The 27,214-nt window shown below is 42.9% G+C and overlaps 1 protein-coding gene across 4 annotated transcripts; it reads left to right on the top strand.

Annotated features, from left to right (window-relative positions):
* The first annotated feature begins 114 nt into the window (after nt 1–114).
* Nucleotides 115–27,067, top strand: DEGS2 (delta 4-desaturase, sphingolipid 2). 4 transcript variants are annotated; one of them, XM_061464011.1, is made up of 4 exons: nt 115–705; nt 4,478–4,577; nt 19,782–20,524; nt 26,895–27,067. In XM_061464011.1, the coding sequence occupies exons 3-4, from the start codon at nt 19,808–19,810 to the stop codon at nt 27,036–27,038; spliced, it is 861 nt and encodes a 286-aa protein (XP_061319995.1). In that variant the 5' UTR covers nt 115–705; nt 4,478–4,577; nt 19,782–19,807; the 3' UTR covers nt 27,039–27,067. The 4 variants fall into 4 exon arrangements, with proteins under 4 accessions (XP_061319995.1, XP_061319994.1, XP_061319993.1 ...); XM_061464009.1 differs by lacking the exons at nt 115–705; nt 4,478–4,577 and adding exons at nt 7,123–7,937; nt 9,727–10,519; XM_061464010.1 differs by lacking the exons at nt 115–705; nt 4,478–4,577 and adding an exon at nt 7,121–7,937.
* The last annotated feature ends 147 nt before the right edge of the window (nt 27,068–27,214 follow it).

The following is a 27,214-nucleotide window of genomic DNA, read 5'->3' as shown; positions in this document are numbered from 1 at the left end:
CCGAGCGGCGCGCGAGCCGTCTCCTGATGCGGAGGCTGGGGCTCCGCGCTTAAAACACAGGCCGGGAGCAGCGGCCGCGTCCTGAGCGTTTCCCAGCCGGGCTGAAGTCTGAACCCTCCGCCCGGGGCCCGGCCCTTGCCTGATCTGCGGCCGACGGCTGCCGGTGGGGTCTCGCTGCTCGGCGGGCGGGCGCTGGCCCCGGCGGAGAGCTGGGCTCGGCATGCGCAGTGGCCGGAGAAGCCTTGGGGTGGTGGTGGCGGGATCGACGTCTTTGAATTCTGCGGTTGAACCGCTACGGGCAATTGGCAGCGTTTCTCTCTCTTCTCTTGGTGGTGGTGTGGGGGCAGCGTTGGGGACCGCGCAGCGCTTCCCTGCAGACTTCATTCCACTCGAACTTGCCCACAGGCGAGTTGGTCGCTTTCGGAGCGCCGTCTCTCGGTTCCAACTCGCCGGCAGCGGCAGCGCAGTCTGAAGTCACAGCCCGTGGAGATCAGTAACCAAGTTCGTGTACTCGGTTACCCAGGAGGTCTGGCCCCTTACAAGGCTAATAACCAAATGAGTGCAAAATACACTCAATTTTTATCTTTATTTCCCACTACATCACTGCTTTGCTTGCTCATATCCCAAATTGCCAGGATACAGAAACCGATAAAAGATTCCTGCTAAGAAATACTTTCTTCTACCTCAGCATGAAGTGTTTTCAAGGTTATTCTAGTCCAAGTCTCAAGACAGCAGTACTGAGCCTTGGGCTAATGATGAGATTAGGAAATTAAGTATTCAAAATAGCAACAAAATTACTTAACTTGTGTAGATCTGGGAATTCCTTCCCTCCAATCGTGCTCAGCGCTCCCATTTTAACAAACAGCAACATGGGGTTTATCATTGCAAAATTCCCATAAACTGAAAGGTTATTTTTAGATCCTGTAAAGAGATTTCCAGACTGTTGCATATAGATTCTGCTTCTCTCTCTGTACTTGGAAGGGCAAATGTAAGAGTGTGGGAAAAATAGTGCTTGTAAGTTTTAAAAAACTATTTGAAAATTAGGATGAAGTCTCTGTTGTCCCACAGTAAAAGTTAAACATAATAAAAAATGGTGAGTCATTACAGAGCTCATTTTTATTTATTTTTAACAGGAAAAGTGCACAACTCACATATACTTTTTATTCTAAGCTTGTTTAGACAAAATAGTAGTCTCACTTACATGTTCAATGTGCACTCTGTACTGCTCTTGAATTCACACCAGAGCTGTCATTTACTAGAGTGAGATCAGGCCCTGGGTTGATTATTTTGGGTGAAGGTGTTAGTGTAAATGAGCTTTTTCAAATATAGGAACAAAGTCACAAATCTCTCTTATCAATATAATTTTTTTTTTGTCTGGGTCAGTGATAGTAGTTTAACAATTTTATACAATCCTGTTTCATTTTTGTGGTTTTATTGCAAACAAATGTATAACTTCGGACAAAAAAGGCACTTTGAAGTTTGTAAGCATCAGAACCAACTTATTTTGAATGTTGCTAGTGTTTTCTACTTTCCCCATACTTTGGCCTAAACCCAGTGTTTTAATATTTTGTTGCAGCATTCACATTACATTATTTTTCAGAGAAACGTTACATGAGGCAAATACTCTTCATCAGATCTTGTGTTTTTTCCATTATACAGTTCTCTTCATCCCGAGCAAGATAATTTGCTTAACTTGTATATGATTATTTTTCATTAACTGCAAGAATTAGACATAATTTTTCCAAATGCTTGGTGAGAAAACAAATACAGCAACAAGCAAAAATAAAGATGTGCAAGCTGTCCAATGAAAAAGTGTTTAAAAGAAAATGCTGTCCTCTATCCAAATAGCAGCATTTACTCCCTTGATAACCCCTTATCTTCCTGCCCTCCATACCTCATTTTCCTCCCCATCTTCAGAACTCCAGCTTGTTTCTTAGCCATATTTAAAAAGTTGGAGGGGAGGCAGGGGAATTTTATTTAAAAAAAATTAAAACCTTCAATTAGAAACAAAAGTTATTTTTAAGCCTCCATAACAAATAAGTTTATAAGAATATATATTCTTTATAAGCTCTAGATGCCTCAGATTTATCTGTTTGGTTGTTGTTTTTTTTTTTCCTGGTTCCTTCCTTAAAAGTAAGGACTACTACAATTGCTGTAGTATCCCCATCAGTATGCAGAAACCAGCCTGGAAAAGAGGAGGCTGCGTGGAGACCTCATAGCAGCCTTCCAGTATCTGAAGGGGCTTACAAGGATGCTGGGGAGGCACTCTTCATTATGGACTGTAGTGACAGGACAAGGGACAATGGGTTCAAACTTAAACAGGGGAAGTTTAGATTGGATATAAGGAAGAAGTTCTTTACTGTGAGGGTGGTGAGGCACTGAAATGGGTTGCACAGGGAAGTTGTGAATGTTTCATCCCTGGTGGTGTTCAAGGCCAGGCTGAACAGAGCCTTGGGTGACATGGTTTAGTGTGAGGTGTCCCTGCCCATGGCAAGGGGGGTTGGAACTAGATGATCTTAAGGTCCTTTCCAACCTTAACTGTTCTATGATTCTCATTTCATACTGCAGAACTAATTGTTCTAGCCTATTACACCTGTATCAAGCCAAAACTAGGTAATTGTTCTTTTAAATAAGAATTACTTCTTATATACATAAGTCTGTTGTATTTTAAGAAAAGGAAGCTCACAGAAAATAAGTTAGTCTTACACAAATTATGAAAGAATGAACACAAAAATCACTTATTTTCTAATTTTTTGTTTTGTTTTGTTTTAGTCCTGTTCCTTTCCCCTTCAGCTTACATGGAAGTGAGAAAGAAAAAGAAATTTGAAGTGTGAAACTTGAGAAACAAGTGACCTTTTCACAGTCATCATCTACAGCCTCCTCTTTTGCCTCCAATGGGGTCAACATACCCTTTTCCCAATTTGTTTCACTCAGCCATTCAAATCCACTGATTTGGAAATTTCTGATACCCCATTTTTTTCTTCTCATTCTCACATAATTTGCCTGATGTTTGAGCAGAAAGATTAGCCCTTCTATTGTAAATCTACACCAATAAACTGAACTGATAATACTTACTTATCTAGTTAAATATGTGTCATGAATAGCTTTAAAGGTGCTTTTGCTCTTTCATAAAGAAGACCAGATATAGAGTCACTTAATGGAGGAAAAGAAAATCAGTAGTTTATAATAAGTTGCTCTCTTCTTAACACCTGTTAAAAACCTAGGTAAGACAAATCAAGAAGTTCTGCCAATTTAGGACATTAGGTTTTCCTTCTGCATCTAGAATGGCTTATTAATCAATTAAAATGGGAGAGATCTTGAAGAAAAAATACAAAAATCTCAGAAAATCTAAAGTAGGATTTCCAGTGCCATTAAGGCAATTCACTAATAAAGATGTTAATTAGCTATGCCACCCTTTCCCAGAGTCCTTGTCCTAGCTCTTTGCAGCTCTGTAAGAAATGCAGTTTTAAATTTACCTTTGTAGTCCTCTATAATTTAGCCTCCTTATCTGCAGCTGATCTAATATAGCTACCACCATGCCTGGCATTTATGGCCCACTAGCTTCTACCACAGATGTCCCCGTCCTCTCTCCTCAGACTGCTAGTTAAACATGAGGGAAATCCCTGATCCCAATTTATGTATGGACTCCTACAGAACACGTTTAAAGGTTCATTATGAGCGTAAGGTCCTGCTTGCTGAACATGCCTAGGAACAAGCAATGAATTCTGTGTGCACCTCTTTTTCTCTTTCTTTCCCTGGTGCTTTTAATATTGTTTTCTTTGCTGTACCACATCCTACTTCAGATTCCCCTCCTAAAAATAAACGAAGCAGCTAACAAACCTACACCAACCAATTTGCTGAGATTTATTGCGTTTGTCGTCTGCTTGCATCTTTGAGCACAGCAAGGAAGGGCTTTCTCTCATCTGTAATCTTGCAGAGGGAGGGAGATAGAGCTTGCACTGCCACCATTCCAAACTAATTTCCAAGTTATGGTCACTTGTCAACCCAGTCTCATTGAACAGGTTTTGTTGTAAGGACAAGATCATGTAATTTGTCTTTCTTACTGTATGAAAGAATACATGAATCAGTGGGCCTAATCCTTGCCCCAGAAACATTTAACCCTTTAATTGTGCGTGGAAAATACAAATAATTAGTATTGAGTTGTAAAGCTGATGATCAAAAATGTAGGTTTTCTCCTCCATTCCTGATTTGATGGTTGAGGATATGAAAATACTCTTCAAAAAATCCTCAGCCTTCTTAAACTTATCAGCATAGGATGTGTGTGGTCATCTGAATAGGTTGTATCTTGTAAATCATGGACAACACAAGATGCAGAAGCTTCTGGGAAATAATACATCATCATACATGAAATCATGACAGCATAGGCAATATGTGTGCATTTGTATCCTAACTGCTCATTCTGCATGCTGGGAGCAAACCTACAGCTCTCATCCATATAATTTATGTTGTCTTACAGACTTCCTAGCCCTCTTCCTGCATGTGTGTTTGCTTGGGTTATGGATGCCAGACATGATGCTGGGAAGTGCAGAGCTCTGAGCTTCCATTAAAGTCACCAGGTATTGATAGATCCCAGTAGCACTGAGAAAGAAATACCCCTAGAGTTCATATTACATTTTAAAAGAAAAATAAATCTTGGATTGAAATGAATAAGGGTAAATAGTTGGAAATAAATAAGATCTATAAATTGCTGCAGTCTCAGTGAAAGCCCAAGGGCAAGTATGCTTTTCTTAACTTATCTAGATTTTCTAAGCAGTAATAGACACTGTGACTCAGTTTTCTCTGATAGTTTGTTAAAATCTGAGTATAAAAACTCATACTCCTTGGGTGTAGGCAAAGCTGATCAATATTTTTTTCTAGAGTGCTTATAATAGAAGGATTTATAACCCAAACTTATTGGTGGAAATATTGTAATTTTACTTCATGGTTTTATAGTCAAATCCTAGTCCATTCTGGAGGGACTGTATGTGTTACTACAATATAAATGAGGGCTAAAAATATTTCTCCTGAGCAAAAAACAGAGACTGTATGACACAATCTATACATTTAGCACAGTTTGTTATCAAAGTTGTTCTCCAGCTGTTCCCTGCAGCGGGAATTCCTCCCGTACTCCCATCCACACATGCATACACATAGGCACAACCAGCCATTTTCAAGTGGCTTTTTTTTCCCTCTAAGCTCTGACTTCAAGAGATTGAACAAAGGCCCTCTCATAACCCTGTGTCACTCCTATTGTCAGAGTGAGCTCAGCAGCACTGAAATGAATCAGGTTTTAAGTGTATTGGGTTGAAACCTGAGTGTCAGGAAGGGCGTTTGAAAGAGGAGATCTGCTCTGGTTAACTGTCTCCTAGAAAGAACTGCGGTACCTTTGGTGAGTGGCAGCATGGGGTTCTAGAGGAGAGATTCATCAATGCTTAGAGGGGGAGGAGAGAAACCCAGTGTTAATCTGATGTCTTTCTTCACAGGACTGACATCCTTTCATAAACCTGACACTCTGTATCAAAAGGGAAGCCCTTAGATTCTCATGTTTGGATAATCAATTACAAGTGTTGCTACTTTTTGTATATAGCATTTTTGCCGTGGGAGTCTAGTTAATACACTCCGTTCAGGTATTTGTACTAGGATGCTCATAAAACTGTTCCTGACATGCCAAGATTGCAGGGAGTGTAGGGTAAGCTACTCATGGGATAAGTACTTCTCGTGTGTAAAAGCAAATACGTATCATGGTAGAAAGCAATTGCAAACGCTTTGAACAATATAAACCACTCTGTGGAATAACTTACATTCCAGAAAGATTGTGATTCTTTGAAAAAGCTAAGAAGCATCAGAGTAAAATGTAACATCAGAAAAAAATATTTTTGTAGAAAAGGAAATTGTTTCCGTTTGAATTTTCTGAAGTGGTCCTGAACACATTTGGTATTTGGTCATTAATTGCAGAAGGCCTACATCTGCTAAACTTCAGTTGAATGGGGCTTTGATCAGTCTGGCCTAGTGGTAGGTGTCTCTCTTTTTGGCAGGGAGTTGGAACTATTTGATTTTTAAGGTCTCTTCCAACCTGAATCATCCTATGATTTTAAAATTCCTTAAGCACGTATTTCTAAAGGAGATGAGAACACCTGAGTGCAACCAACTCACATCTATTGCTCCCGTGAGGTTAGCCCTTCATCAGCTGTAGTCTCCCCTTTTGCTAGCTTCCGTTGCATCCACAGGACAACGAGACTTGCTGGAATAAAAAAAAACGCATAGCTGTAGCAGGCGAAGCACGCACAGCATTACTACTCATGGCCCGGAGGTGGTTCCTAGGGGATTCACCTCCAGGATCCCGCACACGCAGAACCCCCGCGTGGTCCCCCCGGGTCGGGAAAGATGCTCTTGCGCGAACCGTGGGGTGAGGGCAGTGCAGGGCGCGGCAGGCCAGGGCGCGGCAGCGCAGCCCAGCCCAGCCCAGCCCAGCCCAGCCCAGCCCAGCCCGGCCCAGCCCGCACCTTGCCTGCCAGTTGCTCGCTCCCCTTCGGAGCGGGGCTCCGCCGCCGCTGGGCGCGCCCGCGCCCGACGAGACGCTGCAGTGGCGGCGGGGGCCGGCAGGGGGCAGCCTGCGCTCGCTGTCGCCGTTGGGCGGGGCGTTGGCCTCTCCGCGTTAGCGCCGATCCCGGCCGCGGGAGGGTGTCTCTAGGCGCGGCACAAGGCGGCGGCCACGCTCCGGGCTCGGGCCTGGCGGAGGGCGACCGCTGTGCGCGCCGCAGTGCGGAGCTGGGTGACAGCAAGGGACGGCAGCGGTGAGCTGGTGGCGTAGGGAGCTGTTTCTGCCTTGGAACCTCGCCTCTCATTCTGGGAGCTCCCGGGCAGAGACGCCGTGCCCCAGCCTGCATCCTGCAGGATTCGTTGAGTGCGGGGCAAATGTGGCTTAGTGAGAGCCGGCATGAAAGGTCCGTGTCGCTACCGGGCGGGTTACATATAACAGAACTAAATGTATCTAACAACTTATACTGGCAACAGGAAACATCTTCCTCCCCCTAAGATTCCGTAAAGCCTTTGTTCTGGCGTCACGTTATTCCAGTGGAAAGAGAAAGGCAGAACTGGCCAGGGAAGGGCCAGCACAGGTAAGAGGGGCATCAGAAGATACAACTTGTTGGCAAATTATTTCCCCTGAGTGAACTCTGGTGGGAGTGTATGTTGATGACGTGGCTCGCTGACAAATTCCGCTGCCTATGAAAAATTGACTTTGTGCAGTAGAGTACATCACGCTGTAAATGTCGCTAGTTACATCAACACAGAGCATGACACCAATTTGAAATGACTGCAGGATGTTTTCTAAACATGTGAACATACAGCTATGTTTTCTTCACGTAATCAATTATGAAGGCAGGTGCAATTTATACAGGCAGAGAAGAAGCTAAGTAATGTAAGAACTGAAAATACAAGCTCGTCATCAGACATGGAGCTCTTTATTCTAGAGGGAGAAATAGTTACTTGGAGACAAAATTGCCAAACAACTTTGTTTTACTTCCAGAGCATTAACTTTAACAAAGTTTAATCTCTGGCAACCAGAAGAATAGGAGTTAAGGCCTGCACACCAGGGCAGAATTAAGATGCCTCAAACTCCAAGCCTGCTTTTTGGGCTGGCAATAGCCACTGGGAAATGTGCGGGTGTTCCTGCTGTATTTACTGCGTCACCTGTTCTTTTAATAAGTGGAAGGAGGAAGTTGCCAGGTTGCGTACAGAAATACATTCCTGCTGGAAGCCAGCTGGTGGAAAGCCACCTTTGGGTGGGGAAACATGAGTTTGCCTGGCCATGTGGAAGAGAGGACCAGGAGTCTTGTTTTAGAGCTGCAGATTGTAGGTCATGTCCTCAGTGCAGCAAAGGATTTTTGTCTTTTTTTTTTTTTTTACCATGGAAATTGCCAGCTGGGATGCTGAAGGTGAGCATGATGTGTACTTGAAACGAGGTAGATGAGATATTTGATGGTACACACCATAGTGTCAGCAGTTGTGCTCCTTTTGTTGAGCATGTTAGGAATTTCACTCAGGTAGGCTTCCCATACAGACAGAAATCCTGAACTAGTATAGGAAATTGCTGAAGAAAGGAAGGCTACAGCTGGGAGAGCATGTATGAAGCACATTTGAATTGCCATAAAGTGTAGTGAGTATATGAACCTGTGGAGTTCACTGTCAGCATTCATTAAAAGGGCAAATATTGCCAGGTGACATTAAAATACCCCTTCTTTTTCCTTTGTGAATGATTGTAAGCCTGTTTGCACTTTACTAGCATGCTATAAAACTAAGGATGCTAAATGGTCAGAGCTGAATGATAGTTCTTCCAACTCTAGAAAGTGGTCTACAGCCAGCATTTCTCATTTGTCTGGCATTCACAATTACTCTGAAATTAGTATGATTTGTTTGGCTTATTACAGAAAAATAAAGCACGAAATTCTATTCTCAAAAAGAGATGGCAACTCACTGGAGACAGAAAAGCTTTCTCTTCTTCTGATGTGGTTGGGCTGAGGCTATAGTAATAAGCTACATGAAGACAATGCCATTGCCTGCAAAGGAGATACTTAACTTTCCATGCGTAACTTACCATATGCAATAGCACTAGCCTATTGGATAAACTTCTGGGGATTAAGTCGTATTTGTGTTCTTTGTAACTGCATGGACTTCGCCACTAATTTGGTTTTTTAGTCACCTTGAGCACTCCTGAGCAGGAAGTGACAGAAAGGTGTCATCACATTCATGTTGTCATTGGCTTCTCCTCCGAAACTGTCAACAAGCCAAAACATTTGAGCCAATTAAAGGTTTAGGCTGAGATACCCTAATTCATTCCTTATAGAGACATGCAATAACCTTAACTTGGGTTAACAGTCCATTAACTGGGTTGGGCCCTGCAACTTTATGGGAGAACATCAACCTTATGCTGGAGCAGAGGTGAAGAAACCACTGTACTTACAGAGAGCTGACCTTTAAAAGAAAAGTGGTTAAACTCCTGCTCTGGGTAAAGCTGCTTACATTTACCCCATACTCCTTCCGCTGAACCTGCTTTGGACATTTAAGCATTCAAGGGTTCGTATTTAGACCATTTCAGGAAAAAAAAAAAAAAATAGAAAAAGAAAGAAGGCTCCAAATATTTTCTAGCAGTCAAGAGGGAGGGTTTGGGGCTTGGGGTTGTTTTTTGGTTAGTGGTTTTAAACCCATATCATTTTATGTGACTGTGCTACCAAGACATCTTAAATATCTAAACTAGGCTAAAGTAAGAGGTGACAGTATTGCCAGTGTTTGCCATTTATTGCTGAAAAATACTCACATTTCACATTTGCAAGGCTGCATTTTTGCCCCTTTTCACTTCCAGGTGTGATAGACATTGGTAAGGGTAAGAGAGTAGGGAGGGGGCTAAAGAGATTCATAATGAAACAAAATGAAACAAAGTTGTCTTCAGAGCATGGAGCTGACCCAAATGGGATGTTGTCGGTGGCAGGAATAATGATTAAGGATAGCAAACACTGCCGATGGACTGTGGGTCAGGTATGGGCTTGCAAAAGAGCATAGTGGGAACAAGAGCTACACTTTAATTTTGGGTTGGGTGTGTGGAGAAACATCACCATGTAACTCTTTGTGAATCAGAGAGGTTAAAGGGGTTAGAAAGCTTGCTTTGGTTTTTAAGGTTAGCCAGTCCTTTGCCTGGCTTTGTTACCAAGGGATTTCCTCCTTCTTCAGCCACGATGGTGCTGGGCCTGGGAAATGCGCCACAGACTCCCAGGAGGGAAGCGTGACCCAGCCAAAGGCTGGATGCTACTGGAACAGCTCACACAGGATTTGTCAGAGGGCCAAGGAAATGTGTGTCAGGCGTCGGTCATTTTTGCACTGTCCCAGGTCTTCCACCCCTGGGAAGAGCTGACATGACTGGTCTTCGCCCTAAGTTATGTTCTGCTTAGGGCTGTGGTGTTGGATTTATGGCATTTGGACTACACTTGTTTTCCAAAAGTCTTGTCTGGAAGTGCCCGGGGACCAGTCTGCACTGCTGGTGATGCCTGGCTGGCTGAGTCTCCCCCAGGAGGGGAAAGCTGCGGTGGCTATGTTGAGCTCCAGTGGGCACCACGGTGTTGGCAGCAGCATGATAGGTATCCTGCTGCTCTGCAAACCACCCCGCACTCCTCGCTCTGCTGCCTTCGGAGCCCGCACGGCACGGAGAATCTCGGTTGAGCGTCCTCTGCCCTCCCCCCCGAGCCAGTCCTGAGGCAGCCCCGATCCTCGCACACCCGAGCGCAGACGCGCCTCTGCCCCCGCGGCCGCCCCGTCGCGGCGCAGTGCCGGTGCTCGCCGGAGGCGAGAGGCAGCCGGCAGGGCGGAGGCAGACGGCGGGCGGAGCAGCTCCTCCGCTGGTCGCGGAGCTAAAAGAGCAGCGCGGAGCGGAGCGCAGCGGAAACCATGGGAAACCGTGTCACCCGCGAGGACTTCGAGTGGGTCTACACGGAACAGCCCCACACGCAGCGCAGGAAGGAGATATTGGGTACGTCGAGGGGCTCGGAAGCGGCCGCCGTCGCGGCTGGCGGCCGGGTTGGATTGCAGCCCTGGAAGGGGAGGCGCGGGCGGAGCTGGGGGTCCAGCGCGGGTTTTTCCAGGTCGGTGCTGAGGGCGGCTCGGGGCACTGGCTAGACTGTGGAGAGGGAGGGCTGCAGCTCGGTGGGCTCGGAGGGGTGCTTTCCCCGCGGGTGCTGCTCTTCCAAGCTCTCCCGACGCCGCCTCACCTTACGGAGGCAGCGGAGCGGAGCAGCGAGGGCACTGGCGGCTGGACGACGTCCTGCTGCACCCGGCTGGCTCCCGGCGGGGTGACACTGCGGGGCGACCCACCGCACCTGCGGCCGCTGCTGCGACCACCCTCCCCGCGCTTCCCCCTGGGCTGCCGGCCCAGCTCCCCGGTCTGCGCGGAGAGCGGCTGGAGCACCCCACAGGCAGGGTTCCCCGATGTCTTGGTAGTGCAATAAAACAAATGACGTGGGTGAATGTTTGCTAGAGAAAGTGCCCGCCGCTCATCAGAGGTGAGGTACTCTCCTATTTCCACCTTGTACACACAGGGATTAACTGTGCGCATGAATGCGTTGGGTTGGGAGGTTTTCACTATTGGGTTGAGGCTTTCCTGAAGATCATTTCTGAGAACTAATAATTCAGAATTGTTGCAGAGCATTGTTGCATATCTCCTGAAAATACATTTTTGACTTTTTATTAATAAAGATTTGTTTTTCTTCTGTTTTTATTTGGGTTGTTTACTTGGGTTTTGTCTTTCCTCTAATGAGTAGGATAAACTTTTAAAAGATCTTTTCTAAAGGAAGGCACCAGAGCTTGTGACTGAGGTGCTGCACAGGACCCATGATAATTAGGGGTATTTTTTTAACTCCCCACAATCTAGTAGATTAACCCAGGATTAATTCAAATTACAAAAACATTTCCATGGTGGATTCTCCTGGTCCAGATTTGAGTTACATCCAGGAAAATTATAATTATTTTACTATGCAATCATGATAGAGAGTCAAATGATGTAATTATATAAGATGATGCTTCTTGGCGTTATGCTACTCACCTTTCCAGTCAAAGGAGCTATGTTTCAGTGAGCTATGGGTGGGGATGTGTATGGTGGGTCTCTCTCCTTGCTAATCTTTTGCTTTCCTATCTTGTTATAGAGTGGGGACTGCAAACCATGATGAAGTTGTATTGTAAAGAAGGGCTGTAGTGGTTGGACTCCTTTACCCTTACTGCAGCAAACTGTTTTTGAGATCTTTCAACTGCATACTTACAGAGGTTTTGCCCCCACTATCTTTGGGTTTAGAATGAGCAACCGGAATCAAGGTCCATCTCCTTCCTCACAGCCTCCATCCCAGCTGTGGGAGCAGAAGGAAAGGCATAAAGACATATAACATGGAAAGAGACATGGAAGATGTGAGCAGAAAAATCTGTATCTGCCTCTGACGAGGCAGAATGGATCATGAAATTAGTGTCACGAATACCAAATTGTTACTGAAAGTTATTGAAATGATCATGACATTGCATGTAATATTGGTATAATGATCATCACTGCATTATCCAAAGCCTGAGGGTCAGCAAACCTGTGGAATTTAGAGTATGAATTTGCCAAAGTGTTTAGTGTCTGTTGAGCTGGAGTGCACTGTAAGAATCCTACATGCATATGAACAAATATCTACAATTGTCCATGTGCTGTGTATGTTTCCGTATATCGCAATGCCTTGGGGACAGCATTCCACACTGGTAAAGGAAGTATTTCCCTCCCAATAGGTTAATGATTTAGTTGCTAGGCTTGTTTTCTGTTTAGGCTGCAGCTTTTTAAAATGTCGTTCTCTCTCAGGCATGGCTACTTGATTTAAATGCAAATGGAATTTATCCATTAGGAAAGAAATATGGGCAAACACATAAGGCAGTTTCTTTCTACATAAGTGGTCTTTCCTTGAGCAAAGTTGAATGTTGCTACAGAGCAACTGAGAGATAGTAATTGTCCATCACGAAGTTGTATGTCCTGGCTTGAGAGTTAGTAGCCCAGGTGTCTATAAGAGTTTTGTAGTTAGTGACAATATGTTTGAATGATAAATCTGTGAATCCAGTCCTCTTACTATGGCCAGGAACACTTTTACTAGTTCAGGTTGCTCAAAGTCCTGTCTAACCTGGCCTTGAACACTTCCAGGAATGGGACATCCACAGCTTCTCTGGAAAACCTGTTCCCTTTGGGCAGCAGAGCTATGAACTGTGTATGTCAACTGGGCTGACTGGCAGCTAGCTTGTGGCAGGATGTTTTGCACTAGATGAACCTATTAGGGATGTGATTCCTAATGGCAATAATTATATCATCAAACAGATCAACATTTTGTGCAAGGGAGAGGTGATACTTTCTTATCTCTTTGTAGTATCTTCTTCTTAGACTCTAGGTATTAAAATGTAGCTTATGCTTGGTACTGTTTGGGTGCCAGCTGCTTCTAAGTTACAGTGGAGATCTCTTGCCAAGCTGGCACTTCTCTCCTGATCAGGTTATTCATGTTCCTGAACATGTTATTCATGCTTTTCAGTTTATGAAATGGAATTGTTTTGTTGCTGTTCTCTCACCCTCTTGTTTGTGAAAAGCCTATTACTGTCTTGTGTCAGGGCTAAGATGTGTGCAGCATTGAAGTTAGCTGTGTTAGGGAAAAACCTGGTAAAAACTAACCTGATGGAAGAAAGATTTTTCATCAGGATCTGCTTAGCCTTGCTATATAGTTATACAAATGCTATTAGAGGTAGGTATATCAAAGGGTATAACATAGAGAGGATAACTACTTCTAGTGTAGAAATAAGTAGTAGTGGAAGTAGAATTTCTACTTTAGTGGTGGTAAGGATCTGTTGGATTCAAACACTTAGAGAACTATGGACTTGCAGCAGGAAGTGTTGGTGGTTTTTTGGTCTTGAGAGCAGATGAAAAAATCATTGCTCAGATGCTGGTAATACAATAAGCACACAATGAATGGTCATTTCACCTGCAAACAGTTTTCAAAATACAAGCAATGGAAAGAATTGCATCTCATTTATGCTGTGGATTTGATCTAGCTTTTTAAAATTACTGTAGGTTGGTCAGAAAATGCCTTGCCTCACAGGATCCTTAGGGAAGCGCTGTTTGCTGCTGAGGATGAGGGCTGAATCAGTGCTGTGCAAAGAGCATCCAAAGATGATCTAACATCCAAGAATAATTATTAATTATATAATTGGGGTTTTGACAAGTTATTTTAGAGTGGAAATGGTGCAAATGTTTTATATGAGCTTTATCCTGTAGAAGGGCTGAGATGTTAGTCTATGGGGGGAGGAGTTAGAACAACTGAAAAAAAAACAAATTTTATTTTAGCATTTAGCTGATTTGAATATAGTAGCTTCCAGCTCTGTTCGCTTATCTAGAAATTAGTCTGCTGTTTCTACCAGCTGACTCTTCTGTTGCATATTTAAACTTATTTATGAAAATTCTGATAAACTGAACATACCAAAATGGGCAAGATGTCTATCTCCTTAGCTTAAATCAAAGCTTTTAATTACAGACGCTTCTGGTAAAGAAACTGAGTTTGTTTCCCCTTTATGTTGCAGTATGTGGGCACAGTGCTGCCATTGATGTGCATGTTTTCTGATGAGCACATTCAGAATAGCTGCTCTTTCATCGCTTATGCCAATTTCCTGTGGGGATCACCTCTAAAATATATCACATGAGCAGAAAGTCACTGTTTTAGGCACTTGTAGTCTTCTGCTGAAAACGTATCAAATACAGTTGAGGGCTTCAGCTTACACCATGCTGCAGGTTTTTGTTTCAGAGGAAGCTGGAAGCCCTCTTTTAGCTTTCCCTACATCCCTTTGCTCTGAATCTGCTAATAAACAAGTGTAAACAAACAGGTCATAGCTGCTGTCATAGTGATGTGCTGACACCATCCATCTCTGTTGTCACCAGCCATGTGGCACTGTTGCAGTGCATTGCCTCTGGTGGCCACTTCTGTGTAACCCAGCTCCCTTGGACCAGCTAGCACAAAGTGATTTAGGAGCTTGTAGGTGGCAAATACAAAATTAGGATCCTCATCCTTTCACAGTGGATATATAAAACTTTAGTATGGTTAGTTGGGCCAAAAAGGTTTCTTAATAGTTTGCATAATAAAGCAGGCAGGAAATTATGCAAAGCCAGAATCTTTTGTCATGCACATTGTCCTTTGCGTGTGTCCTGGCTTACGTATGGTTTGATTTAATCATAGAATAGTTTGGGTTGAAAGGGACTTTTAAAGGTCATCTAGTCTAACCCTCCCTGCAGTAAGCAGGGACATTTTCAACTAAATCAGAGCTAAGAGCCCTGTCAAACCTGACCTTGGATATTTCCAGGGATGGGGCATCAACCACCTCTCTGGGCAACCTGTCCCAGTGTTTCATCACCCTCATAAAAAAAACTTTCCTCCTTATATCTAGTCTAAATCTACCCTCTTTTAGTTTTAAACCATTAACCCTTGTCATACTGATACAGGACCTACTAAAAATTTGGCCCCATCTTTCTTATAAGCTCCTTTTAAGTATACTGTAAGGCTGCAGTAAGGTCGCTCTGAAGCTTTCTTTTCCCCAGGCTGAACAACACCAACTCACCTCGTCTCCATAGGAGAGGTGCTCCAGCCCTCTGATAATTTTTATGACCCTTCTCTGGATCCACTCCAACAGGTTCATATCTTTCCTGTGCTGAGGACTCAGGTGTGCTGTGCTGTTTAGGAACATGTTTATGAGTTGAGCTGCTAAAACACAAAGCACTGTCATGTCAGCAAACTGACTTCTTTTGTTTTATTTTGTACAAATACCAGCTCCAGCATAGGGCATGACACAGTAAAGCTAATATCTTGTGCCCGTTGTCTCTTATTTGTTCTGGCAGGGACTTAGAGTTGACAGAACATGGTCCAGGGCAGCAGTATCACAAGAATCCCCACACCCCTTTCTTTATAACAGGCCTTCTAAAATTCTTATACTGAGTACTATCTCCACTTGGACTATACCTGTATACTGCACTTGTGGTCAAAATAAGGGAAGATGAGAAAATGAAACTTCTTCTCTTGTTACTACTAGCTTCTCATGGATGCAGGCAGGGCTGTGGCTCTTTTAAACCTCCATTACCCCTGTGTTTGTGGACAGCTCCTGTTCTTGCCCACATCCAAATCCAATGTATGTCAAAATGTGAGAACTAAACATGTGGTGTCACATCAATGAGAAATTGTGTCTGGTGCCATCGCTGAGGTCTAACTGGGTCTCTCCTGAGTCATTCTAGGAACACGTCAGTAGGAACAGAGGGTGAGTGAGGGTTCAGAATAAGATACTTCCTGTCTCCTGAGGAGGAGGAACACAAGGACCTAGCAGCTGATGGCTTCTCGAGGAAGAATTACTCCAGTCCTAGCTGAGGGTCAGCGTAGGGCTATGGTGAGCGCTCCTGGATCTCCAAAGAGGACCATCAAGGTAAAAAATACGTAGTCAGAGTAACCTGTCAGCAGTGTTTCAGAGGGAAGCATGGCTCTAGAAAAATGACTGATGCTTACACACAACAGTGGTGTGCTCTCTGTGAAATGCTAATTCAGTAAATGAGTTGTTTCAGAATCATGAGTGACTCTGAAAATATTCTTGCAGCATTCGTTGTCTCTTGACTGCTGTTCTTTCATCCACACTGTTGTACAAATGCGAAATGCTGTCTTTCATTGTCATGGTACAGACATGTTATGGTATAGAGACCATGGAGCTGGCTGGGCAGAATTATTAAGTACATCTACCCACTATACTAAAGTGCTTGCACTGCATTTGCAGTGTGCTGACCTCGGAGACAGAAAAGTCACGCTTCTGCACTGCTGTACATCTACACCAGTATCCCCATCCTCTCAATTACATAAAGGCTCAGTCTGGACAACTAGAGGCAGCACATGTGGATAAGCTATCCGCCACATGGAGCTAAGAGTCTTTCTCAATAAGCTGCAGGCTGGAAAACATGCTGTGGAGTCAACAGAGTAGTTGGAGCTGTTCTGGTTCCATTTCCCTCTACCTCCTATTCCTGTGCCCCTTCATGCCATAATTACACATAATGAAGAGCTCAATACAGATTACATTTTATGCCCATCATCATGCATTATCCCTGACCCAGTGCTTGTTGGGAAGCAATGGACTCTGGTCATATAGTTGATCATTTTTGTAATGGAAAAGTACTGAGGAAGACCAATATGGAAGCAATTCAGGAAAGAGCAGCATGATGAAAATCTCTGCTCATATGCAGTGTGAAAGTTTTGCAGTTTCAAGAGTAGGTGTCTGTTTACTTTTCTAAGTGCAATGTGTAGGAGATGAAGGTGGTCTTTAATGTGTAGCTACCACAGGTCTGATAGTCCTTTATGACTCCTGGTTCAGCACTGCACAGTAGCCCTGTGTCTTCTCTGTTACATTTGGGATGTGCAGATGGATGATGTCTGGTTTGAGCAGCATCTACAGACACTTGTCTCAGCAGTCTTACAGGGTTACCCAGGTTCTTCAACTGCAAGTGCTCTATCTTGCCTTATTAGCATTGCTTCAGCTTACTGCAAGGAATGAACATGAGGGAAAAATGAGATGCATATTGATGTTGTCACATTTTTGTGTCATCATGTTATATATAAACCGCAGTCATTAGGATCACTTAATCTGACATTAAATATGTCTTGCTGAAGAGTATGTGGCCTCAAGTTTTGAAAGGGTCAGCATTCAACATTTTGCATGTGAAGTGCTCCTGAACCAAAAGGTCTACCTACTAGCAGGCTACTCTACCAGTGGGGGTTTTAGCCTCCTGTGAGCCAAGCAGACCTAGCTCTCCTAGCTCCCTGAGGTTCCCCCATGCCACGGAAACAGGAAGGGTTTATCAGTATTAATGATAAACAGACACAGTCTTGTGGTTTAACCAGTATGCAAAAATTTACTGCTGGAGAGGAGTTAATAATGTGTTAAATTTAACATTAAACCCTGTCAAGTTACTTAATAGCTGTCACCTGTGATAAATGCAGCCTACCTGCACTGCCGCTTTCAGGCACTGTTGCTGCTGGTTGGCAGTCACTGCTCTGAAACCTCTTAAATCTAATCTGCAGTCCTTGTTAGCTGCAACAGAGAGAGATAGGTTGAAAACTTTAATTTTCCTCAAGCTACAATGTAAAGCATCTCTTAGTCATTTCCTTATCCCATTCAAACAATATATATTTTTTTGTTTGGTCAAAGTGGCCTCAATTTGACCAGGCTGAGGAACAGATTTAGTTGGTTTACCTTTCTTCATCCCTTCTGGTGACTGCAGTAACTTATCTCCACCAACCACATGACTGAAAATTTGAGGTGGTTTGATTTATTAAAGGGTTTTCCCGGTGTCAGACAGATGCGCCCAAGCAGGACACTAAGCTTCACAAAATTCTATTTCTGTAACAGATTTTCTGGCCAGGTCATTATATCAAGTTATTCTCTAGAGTGGATAGACCAACAGTTAGTGTAAAATTTTGGTACTTGTGTAGGTACCAGACAGCAACTTCTAGTGTGTTAGCATTCCTGGTGTGAAAACCATAGTTTCAAAAACTGCAAACCCAAGGACAAAACCAAAACAGCAAAATAAAAACTATGGGCTTTCCAGAGATTTTTATTGAAAACCTTTCCCACCACTTAGGGTAATAGCTCTCTTGCTTGAATACTCCTCATGGTGATTTTTGCCCCTTGTCCTCACAAGAGGAAAAATTAAGAATATCTCTTTTTTCATCATCTTCCACAGCATTTGTATCATCTTTATTGCATCTAACCTTTGTCAAGCTGGGCTGAAGTGGGCCAGAAGGCTCAAAATTTGTTGGAAGCATGAGCAGAGCATGACCACATCAACGTTTCCTTAAGTAGTGTTTCATGTCTCTGATGAAGCACCTGCAGACTTGTCAGGGTTCACTTCTATAAACAACCTTCTCTGAGTCTGCCACTGAGTACCTGCCACTGCCTGCAAGGTCACATGAAGTTATGTGTATCATCTCCAGTGTTTGTAGTATATACAGCTGCATAGATGAAAATCATAATAATCCAATTTTATTGCATTGATACCATACTGTTACAGTCAGATGATATTCTCTATCATAAAATCCATAAAAGTTTTCTAGTTGTAAAATTTGCCCTTCAAATTTACACGAACACTAACCTCAGGGTTCAGAGTGAGTGACTTGTCCTACAGTCTTATCTGTGTAAGCTGTAATTACTGAGAAATGCAGAGTATGAGTTAAAGGAGGGAGGCCAATAGGTGCCTAAAGGCCATAAAACAGTGGAAAAATTTAGGTGTACGTTAATAGTGGAAGTGAGAAGTATGGGTTTGTAAAGAAGAGACCCGAAACAATGGACAGCACCTGGAAGATAAACTGCATTTCTGAGTATTTTCTTTTTCTTAAAAGGCTAAACAAATAGCCAGTAGAACCACAGATCAGTAACGTGGTCTTGTCCTGGCGCAAGTCAAGCCAAGCCGTGTCTCTCTGATACTGTATTGTAGCTTTTGTGAAGCTGCATGGAGCTGTTGCACTCTATGTGACTTTCATGCCTAGTTTTGGTATGTGACTTGGGAACAAGCTAATGAATGAGAACAGAGAAAAATGTTCTGTCTTACAAATTCCTGATTATTTTGCTGACTTTCTTGTGATGTTACCATGTGTAAGGAGTTGTACATGCTGTAAGCACTGGTGAACACTCAAATACTTAGGAATTTTATTTTTTTTTAATGCTACATTTGTCATCTAACCACAGAGCAAAACCTGACAAGCCTGTTGCTCAGCCTTATTTCTCTGCTGTACATCTGAAGCAACAGTGTGAAAAGGGCTACAAAGAGAGCAGTTGTATCCCTTTGTGGAATATAGCACCTGGGCTAGGCAAAATATAAAAGGAAATAAAAAACTTACAGAAGGTGTTTCTTAGAGCTTAAACCTGATGGGTTTGGCATATTAATACTCACCATTCTGAAGGCACATATTGACCATCAGAGTAGTTTTTTTATGTGACTCTATACGTTTATATTTAATAATATCAACCACAATTGGACATGATGCTGAAAGTGGGAATAGAGGCCATACATTAGTAAAATTTTCACTGTAGTGGCAATTCCACTTTGGAATAGCCATTTGATAAATCTAGGGCCTCAAACAGAGGGTGATGAAAATAGAGAGCCCAGTGGTGATTACGTATACCTGACTGTGATCTAATGAGATATTTCTCTTCATATTTCCCTTTAGCAAAGTATCCAGAAATCAAGACTCTCATGGGACCAGATCCACACTTAAAGTGGATTGTATCTGGAATGGTTTTCCTGCAGTTTCTAGCATGCTACCTGGTAAAAGACTTATCTTGGAAATGGATTTTTTTCTGGGCTTATGCTTTTGGGGGTTGCATCAACCACTCACTGACCCTAGCCATCCATGATATTTCGCACAACGTCGCCTTTGGGAATAAGCAGACCAAATGGAACCGATGGTTTGCAATCTTTGCCAACTTGCCTATTGGCATCCCTTATTCTGCTTCCTTCAAGAAATACCACATCGACCATCATCGGTATCTTGGTGGGGACAGCCTGGATGTGGACATTCCCACAGACTTTGAAGGATGGTTTTTCTGTACGCCGCTTCGGAAACTGCTTTGGCTTTTCTTCCAGCCTCTGTTCTACAGTCTGAGACCACTGTATGTGAACCCCAAAGCAATTACACAGATGGAAATTTTTAATGCTCTTGCCCAGTTTTCCATAGACCTTATAATTTATTACCTTTGGGGGCTCAAACCTATTATTTATTTAATAGCAGGTTCAATTCTTTGCATGGGTTTACATCCCATTTCTGGACACTTCATAGCTGAACACTACATGTTCTTAAAAGGGTATGAGACATACTCTTATTATGGACCTCTGAACTGGCTCACCTTTAATGTAGGCTACCACATGGAGCATCATGACTTCCCCAGCATTCCCGGATGCAGATTGCCAATGGTGAGTATGGCATGAGCACAAGTGAATTGGATTTTTGTAAAAGCTGCTAAACTGTCTCAAAGAAATCACTCCAAATCATAGCAATGGATCAGTTTTGAAAAGAAAAAAAAATTTTGTTTTTCATTTTTTTCTAATTCTTCCATTTCAAGCAGGAGATTGAGAGAAATGGCTACCAAACTGCTGTAATATTTAGTTTCATTTATGGAAACAAGAACATCTGAGCCTTACCGGTCTTGAGGAATACTTCTTGATAAAACCCTCCAACAACGCTCTAAATTTCTCAGTTTTCTTCCTTTAGCCACTAGCTTTTATCTCTTGGAAAGTTTAAAGGCCCAGCTAAAGGAAGGCAGGTGGCAATTACTACTTGAAATTTGTCTAACGATCAATCTGCTAATTATATTGCTTGATTAACATCAAACAAAAGTCTTTCTATATTTGAGATGACGTAAGTATTGGGGCATGTTCTAGCCTGACACAAATAGCACTAGAAAATAAAGCCCCGCTCTACATGACTTGTTTTAGCTCTGCTGCCCCCCCCCAGAAACTGAGGGTGATCTGTCATTCGGAAAGTGCTGCGTCTTTCCTCTTTTGAAAGTCAAGCCACTTTTTATTTATGTTTTATCAGTTGTGGGAATCAAATTTGCAAAGCCCAGGTGTCTAGGAATGGTTTTCAATCTGCCTCCAGGTACGTAGCTGCTCTTCTGGGTTTTAATATGAGGGTTCCTGAACACGTGCTCACAGTGTTAGAGGTACGTGACTTCAAAGTATTACTCCTACATACAAATCCTCTGGCGTAGTAGGAAGGAAACATCTTCTGTTGCTGGTCCGATGCAAAGTTGGGGGCTACATCCTTATGAGGTGGAGATAGAGCTGAGGAATCTGAAGTTCAGGAGCTGTGACCTCTTGCTCCTGTGTAACACGTGCAACTTTTATGATGGTATGTCCAGGCAAACCCTGATTTATGGTTCAATGTAACAGAAACACTGTCTGAGAGGAGATTTAAAGCAAGAGGAGATTTTCTTGTGGTGTATAAGAGTGTGGGGAGCCCCCATATAGCCTGTAGTTCTGTTTTACTGCTGGAAGTCTGTCCTGAAGAAGCTGGCCATTCTTGGCAGGGTTCAGAGCAGCTGGTAAAGCAGCCCACGTTCACATGTGAAGTTCTCCTGACAGGCACTCCCATTGCTGATACACCCGATAGCTCAGTGGGGAAGTGCCTGAGCTTAGCTTTAGTTTGAAATGTTCAAACTTGTTAGATAGGCTTAGATACTTAAATTACTGAAATGTAAATAGAAGAAAAAGTTAGCTCTGTATCTTATACAAGGGAGGTGAGTGACTAATTGAACTTTCTGGGACTGTTGCTCCAGACCTGATTGAGACCTGCAAAGCTCTTCCCCACCTACCGCACAAACAGTTCAGCCTAATTCCTTGAGGCAGTGTAGCAGCTGGAAGTGTCTGCCCTCCTGTCTGAAGAGGAAAGAGTTATTAGTTGAATTTGATGGGCTCATGTTCATGTTTTTCTCACTCTCGGGCAACTAGGACTTGCACTGCTGGTGGAGGAGATATCAGGCTTGTTAATCATTGTTGTCTGTCTGAACTATATGAAAAACTGAGTCTTTCACGAGTGATCAATCACAAGTTTGAATGTATTAGGAAGTGAAAATCCTTTGGCAAACAGTTACTGAAAAGAATCCTTTGTCCACTAAAACAAGTTGTTTTTTTTTTTTTGCCTCGAAATGAGAAGAATTTAGGGACTGTAGTGATAAGACAAGGGGTAACAGGTTCAAACTTAAACAGGGGAAGTTTAGACTGGATATAAGGAAGAAATTCTTTACTGTAAGGGTGGTGAGGCACTGGAATGGGTTGCCCAGGGAAGCTGTGAATGCTCCATCCCTGGCAGTGTTCAAGGCCAGGTTGGACAGAGCCTTGGGTGACATGGTTTAGTGTGAGGTGTCCCTGCCCATGGCCAGAGGGGTTGGAACTGGATGACCTTAAGGCCCTTTCCAACCCTATCTATTCTGTGATTCTATAAAGAAAAAATCTCTGCCTCTGGTGGAAAGACATAAGGGAACAGAGTCTCTCTGGAGAGCTTTAAGGTTTGAACTCCACTGCAGGTAGGGGTAGAATCCTCCCCTTGCTCTCCTCTGCTTAACCTCCCAGCAAATTCCTCACTCAACAGAAGTGCATTTTTTTCAGATCTAGTCTCTTACACACTTCAAATAGCTGAATTGTGAAATATGGCTGACCTTTAAATCTACATATTTTAATTTTTAATAATTGGCAAGTGAAAAGTGAAATAAAGATCTTTATTTAGTTCCTACAGGATTGAGAGCAGGGGAAAAAGAGGATCAGAGAATAACTGGATCTTGGAAACTAACTGGCTCTTCTGCTTGCTTATCAGAAAAGTAAATTCAGTTTTGTCCTTTGTTACAGGCGTGTCATTCAGAATGTTCTGAGTAATGTGTTTGCCACTGGAAAGACCTTTGAAAGAGGAAGAGTTAGGCTGTGCTATAAACTTACAGATATTAAGGATGAATGACATAAGGGTGCAGTAAGAACTTGTCCCACTAGTGTAAGAGAGATTATGCAAAAGACCATGAACTTTAACATTACAATGAAGGACCTGCTGTAAAAAAAAACAAACCCTAGGACGGGATCAGTCTTTTCATGAAGGCTTATAATTATAAAACATTGCATTGCTTATGAAATGGGTAAAAGAGCCATTCTTCATTATCTGGAGGATTGAATATATTTATCAGAGAGGGGACAGGTGGAGGAGAAACTCAGTACTTGTCCTACAAACTGCAATAAAAACTGCAGCATTACCAGGGGCAAACTAGTTACTCATTAAGCTTGTGGGAAAAGACATGGTATGCAACCAGATTTATTAGACAGACAAGACTGGAAAACATGGTAGATGTGCTGGTTTTGAATTGCAGATTGCCTTAACCCTGTGATGGCCAGGAAGGCTAGCTTGAGTGCTCCAGGGCTGGTCAAGGACTATAGAATAAGCTTCTGTAATGTGCTTTCTAGCATTCTAAAAAAACTTTTTCAGTCTTGTCGTAAGGATCTCTAGTTTATGTATAGGTCCAGGACAAAGGGTCTATAACAGCTGTGGTGATTACTAGGTCGCATTTAACTTTTGCACCTACCAGATACAATGGTGTTGGATTGGAGTCCTGTTCCTGGGCTCTACAAGCACAAAAGCAGAAGAAAACTTTCAGTCTAAAAGATGTGATTTCTTACCTACCACCTTGATCTGTTTTAAGAGAAGCCTAAAGATACCAGATGCCAAGTGCCTGATAAACTTCTTGCAGATTTTGAGATCTCTTGTTATCCTTGCATGGACCCTCTCCAAAGCAATATGGAGAGCTTGATGGGGAAGTCAGGATCAGAATTTAGGAATACTTTGTCACAGTGCAATCCTCTTTGAGACTATCTCTAATCTGGCTGCAAAACTCGCAATACGGAAACTGCAGTTTTTATACTGCACCCAGAATGCAACATGGAGGATGACTCTTTCAGCCTCAAACATACTTAATAAATTTAGTTAAATGTTGTATTTAAAAGGGAATCTGCATTTAAACATAATTACTGTCTTCCCACCCCCAGATTTTATGGTAGGTATGGAGGAGATGATAATTTTGTTTTACATATGGAGATGCTGAAAGAAATTATAATAGATGAGCTGGTTTTGTTGTGAAACTTCTGCACAGATTCATTGTAAAAGAGAAGCCATTTCAAAAATTCTTTCCTGCCATGTGATAGCAAAATGGGAACATGCATGTAACACACTTCCTTGTCTTTTCCAGAAGAAAACCCTTATTTTCCATTTTCCCGATTCCTCTGTCGCAAATATTTTACTGTAGTTTACCTTCTCCTCTCTGTTGTTTCAGTGCATCCCATACAACTGCCCTGCCCAGAGCACAGGGACCTTCCCAATGGTGGAAGTGCTGCCTGCTTTCCTGCACAAGGTGCTGCTGGGCACAAAGCCAAGCAAAGCAAAGAATCACTTCATGTAGGTGTGAATCACTGTCCCATGGCTGATCTAGGGTGACACACTCCAGTGCAAGTCTCTGATTATCTCTTGTGGTTTCCATACTGACCTTCTCAGCCAGAATGATCTGCCACCATACGCTGCAGGAAGATGCTAAACAGATACACTTCGTGAACAAGCAACTCTTCTGCCAGCTGATGCTGAAGCAGGCTGCCTGCTTCCAGAATATGATGTGTATGAGCTTCAAAATTCACTGCTGATTATTCTTATTAATCATCTTACTTATGAAATCACACCTGTATTCTAGGTGTCCATTTTAAATTCATAATGCAACTGCAGAATATGTGTATGGAATATATTTAAGTTCAATTTTCCAGACCTGTATGTTGTGTCCACCTGAGCTTTTCAGCACTATGCCTAGACTATATTGCTGCTCGTGTTTGCTGAAAACACAGAAGCTACTGGGTTGAACATAGATGGGCTGTTTACTGGCCACTTCTTGGAGCTCTTTATTTCCTGCTTCATCACTGGGGTAATTTTTAGTTAGCCTTTAGTGCCAGAGGGCACAGCTGTTCCCTGAAGCATTGTTCCTAGGAGCTGAATTGTTTTTTGTTAATCTCCAGCCATCTGCTTCCAAGGGGCAATACAGAAAGACTTTCTGAAGCCCTCATAGCCATCAGTCTAACATGATCAAGAGCTCTGCAGATAACTAGCTGAGAAAATGTGTCTGCTTCAGAGCATTGTTTCTGTGAGCAAGAAAAAGCTCTGGAGGGGAATGGTAGACTTGTTAAATGAACTTGGCTAGTATGGATGAGGGCTAAATTACTGTTGCAAGTCAAAATTCAGGCAGAACTTCTAAAATGGAGGTAGGAGGGAAGGTCTGTAAGCAGCAGTGTGCTGGGAATGACCATGTCAGAGCCGGAGTGAAGCTTTTGGGGCTGGGTATCTGAAACTCCCTCTGTGTTTGCAGCAGGCCTTAGTAGTGGCTTTCATTCAAGGGAGTCAAGGGAGCTTACAGACCTTCCCTTGAAAGTAGGATATAGGGAATTATTAGAAAGTTGGAGGTATTCAGTGAAAGGCAGAATACAACCAGACCTGAACTGAATCTTCTGCCTCCAACAGAGCATCACCATGCCATGAGCACAGGGAATGCTTAGGGGCTGAGGTAACAAGGTAAAAGATCTTAATGAAACTTGTATGTTACCAAACTATCTCACAGAGAAGTGTCTCCTAGGAAGCTGAATTAATGAGGTAACTATCAGTGAACCATACTGACTTATAATTTAACTTTTGCTGGGATTCTTACCTTTTTATAGTCAAAATGCTGTGTTAAGATTTCACTGTTACAGCTCAGATGCTGATGAGACTCTCCTCCTGGATGACAATTGTAACCCTTTTGCTCTTCACTGGAAACCTATGCTGTGCTCAGCATAGCTGGCTTTAAAATTCTGCAGAGTTTTTAAAGAGAGGAGTCATGCTGTCCAGCAAGACAAACTACTCTAGAATAGAGCTGTGTGTCTGGGAGGTGGAGCTGCAGTAAAACCATGCCCAAGCAGTTTATGTGCAAGTGTACAATAGTTAGCAGACTTTGCTGCTTCGTAAGTGTGTTCAGAAAGCAGAGCATCTAGCTAGAGCAGGAACTACTGACAACTTGGGAATCCTCATAGTTCCCTGAACCTGCCAGGTCTGAAACCTCTTTGTCTTCTGGTTCCAGCCTTACTCCTCATACAAGTGCCGCCCCCAATGGTGCACAACGATTCTCTGATGGCAACAGTCCTAAGGCTTGGGGATTTGTAAAAGGGATGAAATTTTATTAGACTTTTGACCTAATAATGAATCTTGCAGCATTTTTAACACCAGGCTGAGGGGGACAGACCACCCTTGCAATTTCCTCTGCCTGCTGGAGGAACCCATCTCTCAGATTTGAAACACACTAGCAGAATCAAGATAAAAAAGCCCTGAAGTGCAGGTCAGGCTGTGTCTGGTATTTTCTCAATTGGTATTTCTCTCCTACCCAGAACCCTCCGAAGACAAGCATTATGAGTGGTGAACAGGGCTTTAAATACAGGTTGGTTCTCAGTCATTTATAAAGTGGATTAGGCATTTTATTGTGGAGATCACTCCGCCACCAAAATGAGACAAAATAGCTCTGACTGAAAGCAGTGATCCATCATCTTTCAAATTCTGACATTGTGAGGCAAAGTTTACATCAGAAATCTGCTAAGAAGTATCTAAATGTGTTGGCTGAACTTCAGAAGCTCACAAGCAGTTAACAAGTAACTTCAGGTTATGGCTGTGCTATCAGATCTAAATGCAAGGACTGAAACACACCTGACACTGCAGCTAAATAGATCTTTCTCTCTCTTCTTCTTCCAGGTGAAGAAGATTGCAGCAGAATATTATGATAACCTTCCACATCACCAGTCCTGGATTCGGGTTCTGTGGGACTTCGTTTTTGATGACACAATTGGTCCTTATTCAAGGGTTAAGAGACTGTGCAAGCTGGCAAAAGAAAGCTAACAGACTAGCTCTGCCAGCTGCATTGGTGTTTTGTTCATTTGAATACTTCTCTGCAAAGTAGGAGGATGTTTGTGTGTGCTGAATTAGCATTGGTGTGTGCTCCTTAGACGAAGTGGATAAGTATGGAAATGAAGCAATTGGATGCACTATTTTAGACTATTGATACTTTTTAATAA

This window comes from Pezoporus flaviventris, unplaced genomic scaffold (genome assembly GCF_033815535.1).
Source record: "Pezoporus flaviventris isolate CSIRO_AGI_PZ_B2104156 unplaced genomic scaffold, CSIRO_AGI_Pfla_v1 ptg000036l, whole genome shotgun sequence".
Taxonomy (NCBI): domain Eukaryota; kingdom Metazoa; phylum Chordata; class Aves; order Psittaciformes; family Psittacidae; genus Pezoporus; species Pezoporus flaviventris.
The sequence above is the reverse complement of the archived record's forward strand: the minus strand, read 5'-3'. Positions and strand labels throughout refer to the sequence as shown.